Below are 22,308 nucleotides of genomic sequence, written 5' to 3'. Positions count from 1 at the left end.
AGTGATTTAACCAGGCAGCAGTTTAGCTTTAAACTGACTTCCCTTGCTTTCAGTGTTCAGTAGTTGACCAGCTTGTCTGTCTGCATGCCTGTGCATCACATCTGCTATGTCTCTGTCTGGCTGTTTATCATGGCTGTCAGATGTCTTGTCTGACTGTCTTACCTGTGGGGTTGCCATCTGTCCCGGTTTTGCCGGGATTGTCCTTCTTTTTAATAACCTGTCCCGGGAAATTGATCCACTCTCACCAGGCTAGTGAATATATATGTTCAATTTACTATTTTCTCTCCACTTATAAAAAGCCTATGAGTTGTACACAGGGTGGTCAGTGTCTCTTGTGTGTAGAATCACTGCCACTGTAGGGGACGTGACGTAGTAAGCACAAGCACCAGTATCTAAGCAATCAGGTAAGCTAAGATAATTTAAGTAAAATATTTTAAATTAAGTTTAAAATATTCAGTACTATGCACAATCTTACTGCACAAAGGCACATTTTGTCTTGTGGGTCTAATGTCTAATGGACATTTTACTTGTGAGCAAAGCGGTCGGTTGTTTCATCAACATGTCCAGTTTGTTTCATCAGACATAGTAACCTGTCTGAGTAGTTGTCGCTTTTCTCCCCAGATGTGTACCGGTTACCTGAGCTTATGGATTATAGTTACATTACTTACTTACACATGCAGTGCACCAGATTTAGGATTTATGCTAAAAGCATTGCAACACATCAGTTCATAAAAAAGTGACACATCACCCATGGAAGGTGGATGGTGGTCAAAGCACAAAGAAAATCCACCTCATTGGCAGTCGTACATTGCTTTTTTTTCTCACAGATGCACTCCAATTGTGCAGTGAAGAAAGGTTTTCAAAAGTGTCACTTAACATGTGCTATGGTGTTTTGTTTTTTAGGGCTTTTGCTAATACGCTGCTACTCTACTACCAACCCCAGCCAGGCTTTAGCTTATGTAATGGGAATGGTTTGATGTTTGTAGTGAGGATTAGCGGTGGAGTCTGAATCATGAAAAATCTAAATATCTATCTTGGAAGTTTGCCCTGCACCACTGCTGATACAATATACTGGACATGAAGGAGTTTACCCTGGAGATACCAGGAATGGCATGGTGCTGAAACTTCTCTAAACTCTTTAGGGACTGTGTGAAAATTAATAGCAAAAAAGGAAGGCCAAAAAGAGCTTTTCACTGAGGGGTAGTTGCACCTTATGTTTTGAGAGCTGGGTAGGGTCTTGTCATTTTTTCTCACCCCAGTTTTACTGTTTCATTTCCTAAAAATCCCCTCATCACTGTTTAAATGTAAAATTTGTAAAAGCACAGAAGTAAAGAGTAACCAATAGCACTGATTTATGGAAAAAAATTAAAATGATAAAATATAGAAAGTTTCCAAGTTACCGTGACAGACATCTGGGTACTGTTCAGATTCAGTTTTTCAATGCAATGATTCAAGTTGAACAATACAGTTTCGAATTATGGGATTCTAATTCAGTTTTTCAATGCAATTATTAAAGTTTAGCAATTCAAATTCAAATATAAATGATTCAAACTCAGTTTCTGTTGGCACATATTTCAGCCCAAAGAGAAACTCGACCTTGTGTTGTCTAATCTTACTCTCCTTCCTCATTTCTCGCCCATACACAAACACAGACAATCCTCCCACATGCATGTGCTGACATGGTGAAACAACACATTAATAATTCATAAAACAACCAATTTATAACAACCAACCAACTCCTTCATAGTTCGTCTTGCCCCATGCTTTCTCTTTCTTACCGCTGTGCTTCACAAATCAATATTTAGAGGTGTAAAGCAGTAACAGAGAGGCAACTATGCGGCAGTATAACACACATGAACTTCTTTGAATTCTCTGGAACTAGTGAAGAGAGTTAGAAACGTGGTTTCTACTTCTGCATCCTTGAATGAAACACAGACCGTTTTTTACCTAGAAATAGAGAACAGACGTGAACATTTGTTAAAGAGACAATTATGAATTCGGCCTGGGGGTTGGCGTGTGATTAAATTGCTGTGCCTCTGTGTTTCCGCAGCTTTGATCTCTCCATGTTAACTCTTTCCGTGCGGCTGCCTCGTGCCCACGGTAGCCTCAGCCTGGGTTATAGGCCCATATGATTTGAGAGTGCTTCCTGTTTGGCCTCCAGGCAGAATCACTGAAATCGTTTTGGCATGCGAGTTGTGAAGCAGATTTTCCTCACAACTATAGGCCTGGGGTTGAGGCCTTCACATATACTGTAGGTTACAGACGTTTTTCAATACAACGGTCACAGGTTCATGTTTCATATACAAATGATGAGAGGAGGATAACTTAATCAGCTGTTGCCTGCTGTCTCTTGGTACAGCAGACAAGTAAGGCATTTTTTTTGTTATAAAAAAATGCCTTACTTTTTATTTTTTTATAAAAAAAATAAAAAATAGGCTACTGTTTTTTTTCTGAATGTTCCAAGTGTGTACCTCCATCTGGCTGGTGCTAATGTTTTCTAGTGTTTCCATGTAGGCACTGATCTTGTAGCACCATGGAGAGCGACATGCTCACATTGGAAAAACAGCCTAGTGCCCCACTGAATATTTACTCAGGCATTTTTGATTGAGGGTGGCATATGCTTCCAAGGAATCATAAAAAAAGCAAAACCCACACACTGCTTTACATAAATGTATTCACTCACACACTAAGTTGACAGTTTTTTAGTTACACCTATAGCTAAAGCTAGTTTAGTCTGACTTTTTAGTATCAAGTATCAAAAAATACCTTGTCATTTAATACCCAGTGTTAGTGAGCCAATAAGCATGCAACATGCTTCTACCAATATCTAACAATGCTGCTGATTGTCTGTCTAACTTTACACGTTGTAGGGACACGCAGGTTAGAACTCTACGTTACGCACAGAGACGGCTCACGCAGTAGGAGCTGAAAAATAAAGTAAAAGATTTGTGCCGTAATGTGTAATGTCGTTGTTTCTTTTCCTTTTTTTAATAAAGTTTTTATTGAAAAAAGTATTGTTTTGAAACCAGTATCAAAGTCACGGTATTGGTATCAGTGCTGTTATCAAAGACTTTTATTACAATTCCCGGCCCTAGTGAAAACATATTTGACTCCTGCACCACCCCTCACAGGACCTTTTTTTGCACTTAGTATACAAGAAATTACCATAATACAGTTTTATTGTTTTAGAAAATGAATAATTGCCCTGTCAGAAGTCAATCAAACTGCAGCTTAAAGTAAGCAATTTTGGAAATATGCTTATTTGATTTCTTACCAAGAGTGAAAAGATTGATACCACTCACTTCTGCATGGTGAATGTGAAGCTACAGCTAGCCGCAGGTTAGTTTACAAAGGTAACAAGATCCTCCTATCAGCACCTCTTAAGCTCACTGGTTTGTATGCAATTAGTCAGGGGGCTTCTCCATTGTAAACATCAACAACAAACAAACAACTTTTCAGTAATCCTATGAGCAGAAAAGACCTGTAGCAGACAGATTAATTTTCTTTCTGTCTGATTCTACCTATTCCTGCACTGTCAGCAGAAACACTGTCGTGATGTTCTCTCTCTGGATATTCAGGACCGCCTCTCTTCTGAGTTGCCCTTTGTCTCACTCTTCTGTTCAAGCATGTTGGCGGCCATTTGCTAAAATTGGTAATCTTGTCATGCTGTAGCACGTGTGTGTGTTTTTTGAGTGTCTGTGTGTGTGACTGTGTGTGTTCTTTGATCTGTCTGTCATATGGTCGTACAGCTGTGTGCCGACATGATTACAAAGGCCTGGCCAGATGTGACGGCAAGCTGTCTATGACAGAGACTGTTTTTGTTTGTGTGTGTGTGTGTATGTGTGTGTGTGTGTTTGTGTGTGTATGAGCCATTAAAGGCAGCATATTGTCCTAATGACAAGGGCTGGTTCAGAAACACCACCACTTCTCACCCAAGTTTTTAACAGCACTGTGGATGTGCTTGTGGTGCCTGTGTGAGTGTGTCTTAGATCGTTAAACAAGAATCCGATTGGCTTATAACATTTGCTACATTCAGCACTTCCCACTTCACTGACACTTGAGCCCACAAGGGAAATGTTTGTGTGTGTTTGCGATAGAGACATGGTTGCAGTCCTTTTATGGCCATGTAGTTTAGTTAGAGCAAGTGCGTTTTCTACAGAATGAATCAGAGTGCTGTTACATCAGGGGTTCGGGCAGGCGGGATGGATCACTTGCAATCCTATTGGAACACACACTTCCGTTTTAATCCGTGCGTGTGTATGAGAGAGAGTAAGAGAGAGAGAGGAATGACAGAAACACTCAGATGGCCTACTTTTCAGAAACATAGGGATGTAAGGACTATTATGCAGCATTGAGTTCGGGTAGTGCAGAGAAACGGTGGGAATGAATGGAGATGATGGACAGAAAAGAGGACGTTACTCCCCATTTACAGTACTCAATTTAGTACTTTGTCAAATAATTTTATATAAAACATGATTATATACACATCACAGTGAGGAAGTGGAGTACTCTGTGACGCTGTTAAATTTTTGCAGTTTTATAAAGGTCACAATACATCTTTTGTCAATAAGAATAACCATGCATATTAAAGGAAAGGACATGTCATGCTGTACTTTTCGTCTAGGCATGGCCAGATTAATAGGGTGCACAGGAGCAATCACTGAGCTGTGTAGATTGAATTATTACTTTATGTTATCACTATTATTAATACTTCAACTTCTTGTTACTGATGAAAACACACAGAGTGAAGAAGTTCCACTCCAATGGAGTGCTTTCTTCAGGTAGGGAGTGAGTCCTTACCCCAAGTGAGGGAGTTTAAGTAACTTGGGAGAGATTATATCTCCAACCTAGCCTGGGAACGCCTCGGGATCCCCCACTCGAAGCTGGTTAATGTGGCTCGGGAAAGGGAAGTTTGGGGTCCCCTACTGGAGCTGCTGCCCCCGCGACCCGATACCGGATAAGCGGATGAAGATGGATAGATGGACGGACAGGAGCAACAATTTGCTGTTAAGCCCATTTTGACCTTACTGTGCACTGAAGCTAGATTGTTGTGATATCACGAGATCAGGCTAGAATTGCTTTTGTGTCCACAAAACCAGCGGGTTGGACCAATTTAGTGGTTTAGGTGTGTGTGACAGCTGTGATTGTTGGTTCAACACAGCAATGGTGGATGTGACAGACAGATGGTTTATCCAGTCACCTGCCAACTTTAAAAAGAATTGCCTGTCCCTACCAAACAGTAATCGACCCCCACAAAACACACAAATATGTCCAGGAATAGCCACCAAGTAAGCACAATATAAAGTACAGAATAACAGAGCTTAAACTAACATAATACCTTTGGTCCGCATTTCAAACAGGTCTCATGTCTACCAGAGATTGTATTAGAGAAAATAATTTACCAATCACTGCTTAGTAGGCGGGATCAAACATGGAAAGTTCATCGTCCTTCCTAGTTAGCCAGCTACCTACCAGCCACAATCTCATGTGCAAATGTACGTTTCCCATACTTGTTGGCCTTGTTGGTTGGATTGGTTAGGTTTAGGCATGGGGAGTGAAATTGGTTAGCGTAAGAACAGCAGGGTAAGCCAATCAGTGGCCATGTCAGGAAGAGAAGGGCGGGACATTCCTTGGCCAGTCTAGGAAATGCAAATATGCGTCTCATGCACTGCGTGGGAGACCCAAAAGGTCCCATAGCAAAGCTCAGGTAAGCAGCTGTTGTGCTGCTCTTTAATGGAGGTGAGGTGGTAAACCGGACGTACATTTGCCAAACCACCCACTCCTCCTCCTTGAGGTCTTGTAAAACCAAAAAGCACTGTGTGAAAAAACTCACGAGAAAACATAAGTCTCACCTTTGTGTCGCTTGTCCCAGTTTTTATCTTCTTCACCTCATTGTGGTGTGCCAAGCCGTAATCGGATTATTATATATGGTTATATGCCATCCTGAGGCCAGATTTATGCTTTATCGGTTTTACAAGATTACGCACGCACACAAACGCCTGAATTGCTGATCCTTACGCCTGGCTGGGATAATAATCCCCACTCTAACTAAGAAATCAATACCATGCACACAATTTCAGGCTGAAAAGTGTAGTGAAATTGCAATTTAGGGCAACAACATGACCCATAATTCTCAGCTGATATTGAATTTACCAAAAGCCACGTGATACTAGGCAAACCTGGGGTATTTGGTGCCTTTGAATGTCTGGGGATACTACGGCAGTTGCCTATTTTTATTTTGTTTGGTAATCAAGCTTTGTATTCGGCAACTGTCGAGATAAGATTTTTTTTCTTCTTCTCTGTGCAATGCAAGATGGTAGTCAGCTCTTGAGTTTGTAATGTACACTACACTTTGGGATCATTTTAGTAGTGATGGCCGGACAGCTAGCTGCTCACTTATATTAGTCTTACTTTGCCAAACTTCCTTCCTTGTGCAACAGAAAACTCAGATTGGACAGATAGGCTAGCTAGCTGTCTGGAAGAAAGCGGAAGATACCTGACATCCTGCCGAAAAGAGTGAAATCGGGCGCAATTTCCAAATATAGACAATTTACTAAGTGTCTTGTATCTGCACTCTGTAAGCATATTGTTCATCTAAGATTTCTGTTGTTTTAGTCATCCTGTGTAGCATATTCAGCACCAATTGTAAAATCCTGACAAATAATCAGACCACAGCTACTACAGAGAAAATACTTATGCAGAATTGGTATTGGTAATTGTTGTCCTCTCTCATTAGGAACATTTCAAGGCCAGTGGGTTGGCGGGATGCGGCATGGCTACGGAGTTCGTCAGAGTGTCCCATACGGCATGGCGGCCGTTATTCGCTCCCCACTCCGTACTTCCATAAACTCTCTCCGCTCCGGTTCGGAGCACAGCAATGGTACAGCTCTGCTGGACCGGACCGGGGCGGTGGTTCCTGGTCCTCCTTCTGTTCCTGGCACTTTGACCACTAGCGTCTCCATGTGCAGCACGGGCAGCAGCGGCAGCAGCCCCGCTGTGTCTCGGGGAGGGTTTGTGCTGACGGCACACAGTGAGGCTGAGCTGCTGAAGGGGAAGAGAAAAGGCGGGCTGTTCCGGAGGTCCATCCTGTCTGGGCTCAAGCTGAGGAAATCCGAGTCCAGGAGCTCTCTGGCCTCCCAGAGGTCCAAGCAGAGCTCGTTCAGGAGCGAGGCTGGGATGAGTACTGTGTCTTCTGCTGCATCTGATATCAACTCCACTATCAGGTAATAACAGGAATAGATGATGGGGGGATGAGGTGTGCAAGCTTTACTGTAGGTCATGTAGAGGTATAATCAGGTTTTCCATCAAAAAGGTTTTTTAGCCTGATGGCAAGTGACTTTTTTATTTATTTTAATTTATATAGGGCCCTATATAAAGATTTGAAAATATGACTATATCTAAGTTTCCAACCGTTTTAAAAACATCTTAAAATATATTAAAAATAATTCGAAGGCCTAGAATAAAATCACAGGGATTAAATGAAACTCTTGGTTTGTATGTTGCATGTCGAATATTGAATATTAAACCATTTAATTTAATTACAGTGCAATATTTTTTTATATTAATACTTAACCACTTAATTTCATTACAGTGCAATATTTAATACTGAATCACTTAATCTCATTACTGTGCAATATTTAATACTCAGGACTGTTGATACACCAAACTATATTTTTGCATAATGTGTATACAAACCCTTTATTTTTCTACCATTTTACATATCTATAGAGTTGCTCTCGGGACCACATCCCTCCCTCTTTTTTTGTGCACTACTTACATTTTATGTTTTTATATTTTATAGTTTTATATTTTTATATTTTGTGTTGACACTGTAAAGGGGTTGCTTAATTCTTACTGCACAGGGACTGCACTTGTGTATAATGACACCAAAGGCATTCTATTCTAAAATGCCCCAAAAAGTATCTTAACAAAAAGTTTACATTGTGTTATCCACAGTAATGGAAGAAGTACAGAGCCTTTACGTTAAGTAAAGTGCTAATACCCCACAACTGTTTCAAGTAAAATTCCTGCATTGAAAAGGTTACTTTAGTAAAACTATGCAAGTATCCTGAGTAAAATGTACTTAAAGTATTACAAGTAAAAGTGTTCAATGCAAAAAACTCCTCACATTTTAGAAACTGGTCCGATCTAAGCAGTTCTCTCAGTCAACCTAGTGTTTAATCAGCAAATGATTTCCGCTCTACCTGTAGGCCTTTATATTTTTGGCTAGTTTCATTTTTAATAAAACATTGCATTTTATAAAATGTGTTTTATGTGAAAAAATCTGAATTTGTAAAGTAACTAGTAACTGAAGATGTCAGATTAATGTAGTGGAGTGAAAACTACAATAATTCTCTCTGAGATGTAGTAAAGTTGAAATAGATATGCATGAATAGAAAAAAGACTCAAGTAAAGTACAACAACCTTAAATTTGTTTTTAGGCACAGTACTTGAAAATGTACTTAATTACATTCTTCCACTGGTTATTCTGTGATAAGCCGGCAATCTTCATCTCTCTGCTCCACTCTGCTTGTTTTGAACAGTTTCTGATCAATTGTAACAATTATAGCCGTTTAGACTCACCCAGCGAACATGTTGCTTGGTAAAAAGAAAAGGCTGTTTTATTCACTGGGTGATGAATCAGTTGTGTACCATTGGAAACACTACAACTTCAAATCCACTTGATTGAGGTGGCGTATTTTAAAGGAACCATTTACTAGAGGACAAGAGTCAGCAGCTCTTAACCTTGTTTGTTGGCAATGTGGCTTATCAGGTCTGATTAATTATAGGCAAGGCTGTTAAAGGTCTAGGTTCCCCCCCCCTTTCTACAGCTTTAAACATGTACAAAAAAAGCCTCGGAAGGCTCATGTATGTATGCAAGATCAATTGCAACATTTATAATTCATTTGCATTTATGTATTACAATAAATCAATTACTTAGGTGTTAGATATTGTTATAATTCTAACATGTTATAGCCATATTTATTATGCTGGACCAGTAAAAACATATTAAAGGGAAGTAGAGGGGCCAGAGGAGACAACATTAAAAAAAACAAGCCTATGTTAATCCTATACACTTATTATTTCCTACAAATGAAATGATTAGGAATAGTTCAACATTTTGTTGAATGACCTTACTTTCTGTCTTCCAAGCAACGAATGATATTGATCTCATCTCTGTATACAAAGTATGTAGACTTGAGTGAGGACAGTGTTAGCCTAGCTTAGCATAAAGACTGTAACAGGATGAGCCTGGCTCTGTCCACAATCCTTATGAATTTACGCTAAACTTAAAACTAAATTGTATAATCAACTAAAATTTTCCACAAAGATCATTGGTCAACCTGTTGCACACTCCTTTCAAGCAATCCACAAGAAGAGAATGACTTGCTAACGTCATCTCTTCTGACTCCACCATGAATGGTTGAATAAATTATGAATACTAACTTCTGACTTCTAACAGGCAATTTAGAGTCCCTCCGTTTAGATAAAACAGCATTAAGAACTCTATTCACATAACATTTTTCTTTTCCAAGGGCTGTTGATATGTCTTCATCTTTGTACTTTATGTGTATTTGTTGTCTAATGTTGCATTTCTTCTTTTGTTTCTTCTTTTTGAGCGAAGCAGCTTGGGAACGCAAAATTTAATCTGACAATAAAGTTGTATTGTATTTACACCTACATTTAAAGGTTTAAATCATACAACAAAGTAACAGTAATATGCAAACACGTTTTTTTTGTTGGCAAATAAAAGTCAGGCTTTCAGTAATCTTGTTTTCACAGTAAAATTGCCAAGTTTTATACCATCCTGCTTGTAAAGATAAACCTGTGCTCACCGACCATACCTGGCAACCCTTGATGTAGCTTGTGATGCTGCACAGAAGTGCCAAGCAGATGGATAAACCAACAACAAATAGCTTCACATGTAACTCCCCCTAAACACTCATTCAGTAAACCCCCAAGATGAGTACTTTAGAGGTAGTGGTAAGTTTATTTTTTTTCAACTTTGGACAAAGTCAGGCTAGCTCTTTCCCGCTGCTTCCAGTTTTTCCAGCTTTTTGGCATTTCCCCTTTCCTTTAGTTTATTAAATATCTATTTTGTGCTTGTAATTGGTTTACAAAGTGAAAAAGCCTAAAGTGCCACCCAAATGGACCAACTGCTCCAAATAGCTCTGTTGTAGTCCAGCCTTTACCTCCGGGAAGAATGTGCGTCACTTCGTTACACGTTATAATGCTCGCCTAGTTGCTGACATGGCACTCCCTCATGCTCTGCAACTGACTGGCTAGTAGTTATGGCTAGCTAGGGATATAACAGTATGAAAATCTAACCTTGCGGTTATAGTGACCAAAATTATCACCGTTTTTGGTATTTTTGAAAGAATGTATTCAGAAAGCACTGATAGGCCTACACACGCTGAAATAGTTTCCAAAAGTGCAAGTGTTTATTATATATTACAAAAATATAGACAACAGGCTTGTAAAAACTATTGAAAGCTGGCTACTGAAACACTGGCCGGCTGTAGGGTTACAGGATAGAACTTGAACCAGAGGCGTCTGACTTTGAGATCCAGGAAGATTTATTAAAAAATAACCAAACCTTTGCACACAGTATTTAACGTTACATGTGAAGTTGGATGTGGTTCTTAAATAAATCATAATGCACATTAATAAGCATCTGACTTACTACAATATTTACCAAAACTAAATAGTATAGTCAGCAGCAAATAACAAGAAACAATACTAAGAATGAAATTCATTTCTCTGTAATAATACAGAAATGTAACACGTCGTTACACGGTTTAAAGTTATTATACATTGTAGAACACTTATTGAAACATGAATAAACGTAGCTTTAACATTTACACAGATAACAAGGCAGTAAAACGAATGACAGTTTAGCAAGCTACAGAATAGTTTTCACTTATGTTCTGGGCTACACACATCGCTTTAACCAGGAATGATTTATCAGGAATGATAACAAAAAAAGTGTGTTTACAGGAGCATTCTGTCCCCTTCTCCTGTCTGAGCGCAGTGCAACTGCACGGCAACTTCAGGGGACTCGGATGAAGCTAGGAAGGATTAACCCTCATGTTGTCCTCGGAACCCATTTTCAGGATTTTTCTCACAAAAAATTTGGCCTTCCAAATAAACGCTGAAAATGTCAACATTAAAAATATCAAGTGATTCTGGAAAAAACACCCTCAACATTGAAAAGTGACAAAAATGTTGTAAAAAGCAATAAGAGTGTTTGGTTGACGGGAAGAAAACACAAGGGTTAATCACAGGGTTTCCACAACCATTGTTATAATAAAGACATTTTAAATTAAAACGGTAATTTTTATCGTCAACATTTTTACCGTGGTTTACCGTTACACCAGTAATTGTTATATCCCAGCAGAAGTGAGATGTCTCTCAGACCCTGTAGCTAAAACAGAGAACTCAACACACAGGGTGAAAGGAGGGGCTGCAGCAATGTCTAGTACAACAAAAATGAATGTACTTTTTTTTTAATTAAACCATGAAAACTTACTCTGAAATAACCACTAAATACAATTATTAACCTGGAAATTAGCATGATAAAAAGGACTTTAATGAGACACAAATGAGACAAAAGTGCTAATAAACAGTATATTGATTTAGCTTTCACTGTTGATGCTTGGAGCACCCATGTTAGATTGAAATGTTGGGGTTGGTGAAGTTCTCCTGACTTTCTAAGTCTGAAATTTGACTTCAGGAGGTGTTCTTGTTAAAATATCCAACTGCAAACTTTAACTTCATTGCTACTGGCGTACAGTGCTCTTTCTGTCACACTACACTATCATAGCCTTGCCAGGTAAACATGTTTTGGTCTCAAAGTTATGTAGTATTTAGGATTATTGATTGAACACACTTGTCAAACCAATGTAACCTTTCACTTTTCCAGTCTTGGAGATGCAGATGTAGAGTTGGCCGTCGCAGACGACGATGTGGATGCCACGGCAACAGAGACCTACTGCGGGGAGTGGAAGAACGACAAGCGGACAGGATTTGGTGTGAGTCGGCGGTCTGACGGACTTCAGTACGAGGGGGAGTGGCTTAGCAATAAACGCCACGGCTACGGGTGCACCACGTTTCCCGATGGGACGAAAGAGGAAGGGAAGTACAAACAGAACATCTTGGTGAGCGGCAAAAGGAAGAACCTGATCCCCCTCCGGGCCAGTAAGATCAGAGAGAAGGTGGACCGAGCCGTGGAGGGAGCACAGAAAGCAGCCGACATCGCCCGGCAGAAGGCTGAGATCGCCTTGTCCAGGTAGTGGCTTAATACTGTTTTGTAGATGAGTTGTATGTCTGTCTTTCTTGTATAGTCATTTACCACCATTCCTTACGTTAAAGTAAAGGGCCAGAAGTCAAAGAAAAACTAGTTCATCATGGCTGGTTCTTGCCTGCTATATAAGGGTGGGCTGGTAGAAAAACTAGCTGGGCAACTTGGGCGGTTGGTAGCACAGAGGTTAGAGAAGTGCATTAGTGGCCCAACAGTCGCCACCCTCCAGGCCCTAGTGACATGGCACTAACATTTGACCTAGGCCCAGCTGGCCTGGCAACCCAAAGGCATCGGATTTAGTTCAAGATATGTGGGGAGGCATATAATGTGGGGGGTCAGAGAATCCACACCCAGAAGAATCTGAGCATTAAACACTTTATTTCCTGCATTCTGATGAATTTTTATACACATATTTCCAAAATTGCATAAATTCTTGCTGGAAATGTCTTTATTTTGTAAAGGAAAATACAGAGGACAACTGAAATTATAAAAACATACTGGAATATTGTGAATTAAGGCTCTCAGGCTGTATTTTTCAAATATTTATTATCCTACAGATTAACTTTTCTCATTTAATGTTATCTCTGCTGTGTCAACACACATACAGGCCTGGGCATAATTTACTCCTCATGGCCCCATAGTTCATGGCTAACATATGAATTAAATTGCCAAAGGCCTTAAGGTCCCTGAAAACCCATTTTTTCATTAGCTTTTCCTGTGTTGTTTGACCCCTCCACTGCCCCAACCAACCTCCCAATGCAGTAATTCAGGCTTTTGTATTACTTGCTATTGTTGTTGTTGTTGCTATTATTTTGGCATTTTAGGCCTTTTATTTTCATAGGACACATGAAGACATTAAAAGGGAGAGAGAGGGGGAACGACATCCAGCAAATGGCTGCAGGTCAGGGTCAAACCAATGGCAGAGTAAACCTCTATATATGGGCGCATGCTCTACCAGGTGAGCTACCAAGGCACCAATACGACATAATCAGAAAGCGTAGAGCTGCTGTTCTGCCTGGTGCGTTCCATAAACACGCTGAAGGGTGTTTTTTGAATCATATCCATCGCCAGAACCACTGCCCAAGCATTCTTATTTGACGAGTTGGGACTGAGAATGGTTTGGGGATGGGGTCCTATATGAGCACAAACATTTCTGCCAAAGTTAAACTGATTTTCTTTTTCACATGAGAGATTTCTCTTTTATTTTTTTCTGTGTGCCTCTTCTTACCGGTTTAAATCTGTAACCTGTTTTTAGCAGTGGAGACGGAGAGCCTGGGTCAGCTTTGATACACAGTACGTTACTTCCGCATTAAAAGGTTTAGCAAAAGACAGCGAAAGTCACCGGAACAATCATTATGCAATGATTATCTTGCCAAAACTGGCTGCTGAGCCATTCCCTTTAATAAACAGTATTAGCATAGACCTAGTTTTGGACTGATCTGAAAGTAACTGAACTGAATATTGTACTAAACTGAAGATTGAATCAGTACCAAATGCCGCTGTGGCATGAACTGTAATGCCTTCACTAACTGATATACATAGGAAGTGCACTTGAAGGGTAACATGATCGCTTAGGTTAGAAAAAAGTGAATGAGCTCCATAGTCATGGCATCAAATCCTTCAACGGAACAAAACATAATGATTCAAATCCGCAAATTGATTCTATGTTTATGTTCTATATCTGTTTTTTTGTATTTTACCAGTGTCCATGCCCATTCTGATGGCTCCATGTGTCAGAGTCATTGGGGAAGGCTGGCTCTACATGTGGATGGCCCCATTTCGCATTATAATGAGATCAATGACAGATCAAGAACAGGATTAAGGTTAAAGTGGAAGTAGGGTTAAGGAGGTTGGGGTACAAGCAAAACAGCTAGCGAAGCAAGACAGTTAGGGGCCGTTAAGGCTCTGATGAAGCTGCTTACCTGAATAGAAATGAGAGCCTGCTCTCACTATAACTCTGATCATCGAACTAAAACATCAAGCACAGTTGGGGTTGTAATGTTAATGGGCGTGCCCTGGCCTTCTTTACAGCAGCTAGAAACTTTGGGACAGGAATATGAGGCAACAATTTTTGTTTATCAGCTCAGGACTTAGAAATGTGTTAGATTTCCTAGGACCTTTAGTCATGGATACACATCAATGATCTTGTAATGTGGGGAACCATCCAAAATAGGCCCATGACCCATTTTGGTCCTAGACCTTGTTTCAAGGGACCCGGTTAGAGAGCCAAGGATACAGTAATTCTGGGGCAGTACTTTCTGTCCAAAGTTCTTTTTTTAAACTTCATTTGTAGATTGGTTGTGCGGTAACAGCAACGTTTGGATAAGAAAATGTTACAACTGTCAAGGTGAAACATCTGGATAATAACTAAAAGATGGTTTGCCAGAGCCAGTTCTGAAAGGCAATACTGAAGGTCAAAAGTAAAATGTCTATTTTAGATTGCCAATGGCTGTAGGCCTATTGGAATAAACTGTTTTTCCCTGATACCATAGCAACAGCCTTGAGTATTTAAAATCTGAGACAAGTGACTTGATATGATGTATCTTTTAATGAATAGGTAAGAAAAAGGTAGAAGGTTAGAAAAGCATGCTTGTGAATAGATGGTTGTTGGTTTTTTGGCTGGACCAGAGGACCTAGAACCTCACAACTCTGTCCTTCTGTCACTCTGTCAGTGAGTGAGGAAGTACCACCATTGGTTCGAGGGAGATTTTGGTGTTTCCCCAACGGCCAATGCCCTTTCAAAATGTATTTGTGCCACACAGGCTTTTAGCTCTGATATCGCCCATGCACAGGCAGGGGAGAATACATGCTGACAAACAGCAAACGCATGTGGAGAAAGTAGGTCTATGTAATTTAAATAAACAATCACAAACAGCATTGACACAAGGCTATTTCTAAATAAATAAAGGGGATGGGCATGTTTTGATATTTCTTCATTTAAAAATGGAGGGGGATTAAAACTCCAGGAGAACAGAAAATCAAAAGGGTTTGCAAGCAGAGGATGCATATTTGATAATTTTTCAGATAGATCAATAAATGCTTTTTCTTGCTAGATTTGCTTGTGGAAAAAAATAGACCACACACCAAAACAATCGTTGCAACAGCACAATTCCTTAATGTGGGCAACCAAAGAAAGCGGGCAGCGCTACCAGGCTTTAACCTAGTCTCGTTTTAGTCTTGCAGGAAAAATTTGGGTGGGGAAAGTGAAAGAGTAGCCTATCAGTGCTTGGTATGCTTGGTATCACCTCCAAAGCTCACTAGTTAATTAATGAATCTTCTCATCTAACATGAAAGCAATGTGGATATCTCAAAACGGCTAACTATTTGTTCAAGGTGCTGGTCACTGGCAGGTTTACCATACAGATTACAGCTTAAAGACAGTTTGTTGTGATGGACTTGACTTAAAAACAAAAAGAAAATTACTTGGAATTACTTGCATTTCTAAAACCAAATGTTTGATTAGGATTCAAAATACAGTAACAAAATGTCATTGCATTGTAAAGGGGCCTGGGCTATGTATTCCAGCCAGGTCTCATGGCAGTTTGTGAAATGATGATTATTCACTCTATTGATTTGTGTACAGGCACACGATTTTTTTGTTATTTTTTCATGGTCGTGAGCATGAAATTTAAACTAATGCATTTCAATGGAAAGCATCTTTGGTGATAAGAGCACGATTACAGTAGTGAGTAGTATTGAAAAGCCGAAAACCCGCGTAAGGAGGGTGGTGGATGGGTCAAACAACACAGGACTTTCACCCCAGAGACCGGGTATCGCGTCCCACGTGTGGGGGTCCATCCCATTGTTGTTGCCGACATGTGGCATTTCATTTCCCCATTGTTGCGTCCCCCGGAGAACAAGGATCGGGTCCCACGGCCGTTGTTGTCCCCAAGAGCAGGCTGCTGCAGCCCAGTCTCATGACCACGAAATAAACGAGAAGATTTTGTCTCGAATGAATGTTGACGAATGAATAGAATGTGCCCATTTAACGAACTGCCGCTGTGTTGTGTTGCCTTGGAAATGACATCTGCAAGAATTTCTTTTTCCATTTGGGTCTTTTTGGGAGTTTCATGTTTGCTGAAAGTGCGCTAACTCAGCATGCATTTAGAACCTGAACTGTTTGTGTATTTGCTACAAAATCAGATCTTGCAAATTGCAACTTACAATATATGTGACTTGTATTTGAATGCTCAACAATGGAAAAGAAGCAGATACTGTAACTTAAGTTTAATCCAGACCTCACATTTTCTTTCCTCATGTTGTACAACAGATGTCCAGTGCAAAGAAAAGAAATGAGCAACAGTTGGGATTAAGGGCTGCAGAGTGAAGGCAGCGTTAGCAAGTTAGTGACAATGAGTTTAGTTTAATATCTGATGAACAGTTGACCTTAAAACAGATCAGTAATGTTATGCACTGACATCATGGTGAATAACTGTAACGTATGTAGCCTTTGTGTATGTAGCCCCATATATCTTTGTGTTTGCTTCATGTATTCAAGAGTAGATCACCTGTTTTCTGTTTCAAGACTTTAATGGACAAGCTTGTTAAGGGGATAGAAAAAATAAGAGTGTGACTTAGAAATGGTGTGAGATAAAAAAGACACAGATAAAGAGAGTGTAAAAGGGGAGTTAGAGAGAAAAAGCCAATAGGAAAGTGAGTCGGGAAAAGGAAGAGTGAATGAGAGAAATGTCCGCATTATGCCAACAAAAGCAGGCAGCCTGAGAGAGCAGAAAGGCTGAACTAGAAGCACACACACATGTGCACGCACACTCACACATACACAGGCAAGAGGATTCATGAGTTGAATCACTAAAGATCCAATCCTGTCAGTCCTGATGACAGTCTTCTGCTGAGGGCAGTATGACCACAGCTTGCTGCTGCTGCTGCTCACCTAACACATCTCACACTGCTGATGAGTCACTCAGATAGAGAAAGAAAGAAATGTAGACAAACTAAAATTCACATCAGTCACTGGGTTGTCATGACGGTGATTAGATCTCTCCCTTCTTGTTTGATTCTACATTTTTAACTTGGAACAGACCTGCAATGAACAGATTATAACACAGCACTGAGACCTCAAGCATAGCTAGAAATACCCTAATGAATGGACCAAAACTTTGTCACATACACAGTATGAGACCGACGCTAAAAGAAGCGGTATGAATGTGAGTGGCAAACACGCCGTTTTGTTAGGTTGTATCTAAAATACAGCGGCCCATCAATTTAAATATGGTGTAACAGCAGTGCTTTTACAGTTTGAGCCTGTCAGCCAATTATAATTCCATTTGTCATTATTGTCATTGACACAATGTGCAGGCTTATAATGAAATGTAGGTCGGTGGCTTGCAACAAACAGTGTAGGCGATAGGCACATATAGAGTAGATTAAAAAAAACACAATATTATTAACATCAACATTATTTACAGACTCAGAATTATTGATGAACCCTGCAAGTGAAGTAAGATGTTTCTAAGGAGCAGGAAGAAAACAGGAACAAGGAACAGTACAGCAGATGGGACTGTGAACGTGCAAATTACATTGTATTATAAACATGCTAATATTGTAAATGTACTTGTGCAAATAGCATAGTAAATGGAAATATATAAACATATAAATATGTGCCTATGGGAATGTAGACATGGAAAAGAATAATTTAAGTGCAGTAACAGGTGGAGGAAGGGGCGCAGGGGAGGGAGTTGATATTTTGATGGGTAAGAGAACCTTGGATGTGAGCATTTGTGTATGTGTGAAGTAGGGTTTAGAGGGGGGTTGGGGTAATCTTAAAGGGGAGGGTGGTTGCACGTGGGTAAGTTAAGTTCAGCAGGTAGGTATCAAAATATATGGTAATATCCCTCACTGATTCCAACATTAAAAGGGTTGTAAAGGGTGTCGAAATTCCCTTAACCTGGTTCACAAATTAATTTCTGAAAATGGTCTTGCAGTGACCTGCACAGTGACCTGCAAAGCAACAGTTGCAAAGAAGAGATCACTTCAGACACAAGTGTATATTAAAGTAAATTAAAAACATTAACAGTATAGGTGTACTTTTTCCTCACCATACTAATAGAGTAAGAAGACAATAATACTGTATATTCTTTGATATGACAGAAAACAAGCACGTCTTCTACCTTGTACCTACACCATTTTACATTAGCTATAAAAATATATTGATACTTTTATTAGTTAATTATTGGAAACAAATGGTCAAGGTATTCACTAAAGCATTTTGTGACAGGACTTGTGTTTCTTAAATGTAACCATATTTCCCATCCCTCTGGTAAGGTGATCTGCGTTGTACACATAATCTATATATTTGCCTTCAAATTAACACGCCAGCAATTTATCGACGTTAAAACTCTTTAAACTGTATTATGTATTAGTTTTACCTGGCTGTCAGTTGTCTTTGGCTGGCAAACTTTTTCTTCTTTGTGAGACTGACGGTTTACATCTGTCTCTCTGTCTCGGTGTCTATTATCCAGTGGCTGTGACTCTCTTTGTTTCAACAATCCTTGGCCGGCTGTTGGGAAGAAGTTTATCTATCTTTGATTTTCTTTATCCCCTGATATCACCCTGAAGTTTTTCCCCTGAACACCATGTATTGCCTACCATACCCTAGACGACTTTGTACAGAGTTTCCATCCATCCATTTATCTTCGACCGCTTATCAGGTATCGGGTCGGGGGGGCAGCAGCTCCAGTAGGGGACCCAAAACTTTCCCGAGCCACATCAACCAGCTCCGACTGGGGGATCCCGAGGCGTTCCCAGGCCAGGTTGGAGATATAATCTCTCCACCTTGTCCTGGGTCTTCCCCGAGGCCTCCTCCCAGCTGGATGTAACTGGAACACCTCCCTAGGGAGGTGCCCAGGAGGCATCCTTACCAGACGCCCGAACCACCTCAATTGGCTCCTTTCAACGCGAAGGAGCAGCGGCTCCACTCCGAGCTCCTCTCGGATGACTGAGCTTCTCACCCTATTTCTAAGGGAGACGCCAGCCACCCTCCTGAGGAAACCCATTGCGGCCGCTTCTACCCTGGTTCTTGTTCTTTCGGTCATGACCCACCCTTCATGACCATAGGTGAGGGTAGGAACGAAAATTGCCTGGTAGATCGAGAGCTTTGCCTTCTGGCTCAGCCCCCTTTTCGATACATTGGTGCGATAAACAGAATGTACTACCGCACCGGCTGCTCCGATTCTCCGACCAATCTCACGCTCCACGAGTCCCCTCACTCGTGAACAAGACCCCAAGGTACGTAAACTCCTTCACTTTGGGTAAGGACTCACTCCCTACCCAAAGAAAGCACTCCATCGGTTTCCTGCTGAGAACCATGGCCTCAGATTTAGAGGTGCTGATCCTCATCCCAGCCGCTTCACACTCGGTTGCGAACCAATCCAGTGAGTACTGAAGATCACAGACCGATGATGCCATCAGGACCACATCATCTGCAAAAAGCAGCGATGAGATCCTGAGCCCACCAAACTGCAACCCCTCCCCGCCCCGACTACGCCTCGATATCCTGTCCATAAATATTATAAACAGGATTGGTGACAAAGCGCAGCCATGGCGGAGGCCAACCCTTAACCTGGAACGAGTCCGACTTACTGCCGAGAATCCGGACACAGCTCTCGCTTTGGTCATACAGAGATTGGATGGCCCTGAGAAGGGACCCACTCACCCTATACTCCCTCAGCACCTCCCACAGTGTCTCCCGGGGGACCCGGTCATACGCCTTCTCCAGATCCACAAAACACATGTAGACTGGTTGGGCATACTCCCAGCCCCCATCGAAGACCCTTGCAAGAGTGAAGATCTGATCCGTTGTTCCACGACCAGGACGGAATTCGCACTGCTCCTCTTCAATCCGAGGATCGACTATAGGCCGAACCCTCCTTTACAGCACCTTGGAGTAGACTTCAGCAGGGAGGCTGAGAAGTGTGATACCCCTGTAATTGGCACACACCCACTGGTCCCCCTTTTTGAAGAGGGGAACCACCACCCCAGTCTGCCACTCCTTAGACACTGTCCCAGACCTCCACGCAATGTTAAAGAGGGGTGTCAACCAAGACAGCCCCTCCACACCCAGAGCTTTCAGCATTTCTGGACGGATCTCATCAATATCTGGGGCTTTGCCGGTGTAGAGTTGTTTGACGACTTCAGCGACTTCCACCAAGGAAATTGAGGACAATCCCTCATCATTCTCCATCTCTGCATCTGCCCCAGAGGGCGTGTCAGCTGGATTTAAGAGTTCCTCAAAGTGCTCCTTCCACCGCTCTATTACCTCCCCAGTTGAGGTCAACAACGTCCCATCCTTACTGTATACAGCTTGGATGATTCCTCGCTTCCCCCTCCTGAGGTGGCAAACGGTTTTCCAGAAGCAGCCTTGGTGCCGACCGAAAGTCCTTCTCCATGTCTTCTCGGAACTTCTCCCACACCCGCTGCTTTGCCTCTGTCACGGCAGAGGCTGCAGCTCTTTGGGCCCGTTGGTACCTTGCAACTGCCTCCGGAGTCCTCCGGGTAACATATCCCGGAAAGACTCCTTCTTCAGTCGGACGGCTTCCCTGTCCACCGGTGTCCACCAAGGTGCTCGTGGGTTACCGCCCCTTGAGGCCCCGCAAGACCCTTAGACCACAGCTCCCCACTGCAGCTTCAGTTATGGAAACTTTGAACATTGTCCACTCAGATTCATTGCCTTCAGCCTCCACAGGGATGCACGAAAAGCTCCGCCGGAGGTGTGAGTTGAAAGTCCGTCGGACAGGGGCCTCCTCCAGACGTTCCCAATTTACCCGAACTATCCGTTTGGGCTTACCAGGTCTGTCCATAGTCTTCCCCCACCCGCTGACCCAACTCACCACCAGATGGTAATCAGTTGACAGCTCTGCCCCTCTCTTCACCCGAGTGTCCAGAACATACGGCCTCAGGTCAGATGAAACGATTATAAAATCGATCATTGATCTTTGGCCTAGGGTGCTCTGGTACCAAGTACACTTATGAGCATCCCTATGTTCGAACATGGTGTACTCCGAACTCTTGTTTGGTGCATATCCACAAACAACAGTCAGAATTTCACCCCCATCACCCGCAGGCGTAGAGAGGTGACCCTCTCGTCCACCGGGGTAAACTCCAACGCATCGGCGCTCAGCCGGGGGCTTGTGAGTTTTCCCACACCCGCCCGGCGCCTTACACCCTGGGCAACTCCGGAGTAGGACAGAGTCCAACCCCTATCCAGGAGTACGGTTCCAGAACCGAGACTGTGCATAGATGTAAGCCCCACCAGATCTAACTGGTAGCGCTCCACCTCCCGCACAGGTTCTGGCTCCTTCCCCCACAGAGAGGTGACATTCCACATCCCCAGAGCCAGCCACTGCCGCCCGGGTCTGGTCCGTCGAAGCCCCTGACCTTCGCTGCCACCCATATAACAGCGCACCCGACCCCTTTGGATCCTCCCACAGGTGGTGGGCCCATGGGCTGGAGTTGTACAGAGTTGGAAAAGACATTAATCTGACACCATCTCACATCTAACGTTAAAGACAATCATAATATATAAAGACTGGAGATCTTGCAGGGTCGCAAATTGCAAGACTACTAGATTTGTTTTGAAAAATTTAACTAAGCTAGCTAGCTACTGCTAGCGTTGACTGGTAACTTAAGGTAAAGTGGTTAATATGGTTCTACATTCAGATGAATGGCGGCAGTGCCTGGAAGTCTGCGTTTATCTGCTTGTAAATCTCCCTTTGGATGACATGCTTCTGAAGGGTTGAAGACCAGCAACTTTAACTTCTTGGGCGGACGGTTCCCGTGCACGGTAAATAAACTCGCCGTTTTTCGGAAGTGCTGACTTCTTTCCTAAATTGTAAGCATTAAACCGTCATAAACACGCTCATGCCATACATCATTTGAAAAATTAAAGTCTCCTGATTCCATCGAGCCCAAAGCACGAAGCAATTAGGTGACTCACAACGGTGATAATCATGTTCTGAAGTAAAGAAACACAGAAAGATTTGAGTCTAATC

The 22,308-nt window shown here is 41.8% G+C and overlaps 1 protein-coding gene across 1 annotated transcript in view; it reads left to right on the top strand.

Moving 5' to 3' along the window:
• Window positions 1-22,308, top strand: part of jph3 (junctophilin 3) — a 65,223-nt gene that overhangs the window by 12,623 nt on the left and 30,292 nt on the right. Inside the window, exons 2-3 of the mRNA XM_034878830.1 lie at window positions 6,737-7,223; window positions 11,924-12,289. Of these exons, the coding sequence (XP_034734721.1) occupies window positions 6,737-7,223; window positions 11,924-12,289 (853 nt within the window). The remainder of the gene's footprint in view (window positions 1-6,736; window positions 7,224-11,923; window positions 12,290-22,308) is intronic.

The sequence above is a fragment of the Etheostoma cragini genome, chromosome 8 (assembly GCF_013103735.1).
Source record: "Etheostoma cragini isolate CJK2018 chromosome 8, CSU_Ecrag_1.0, whole genome shotgun sequence".
Classification (NCBI taxonomy): domain Eukaryota; kingdom Metazoa; phylum Chordata; class Actinopteri; order Perciformes; family Percidae; genus Etheostoma; species Etheostoma cragini.
This window is presented reverse-complemented; position numbering and strand designations above follow the sequence as displayed.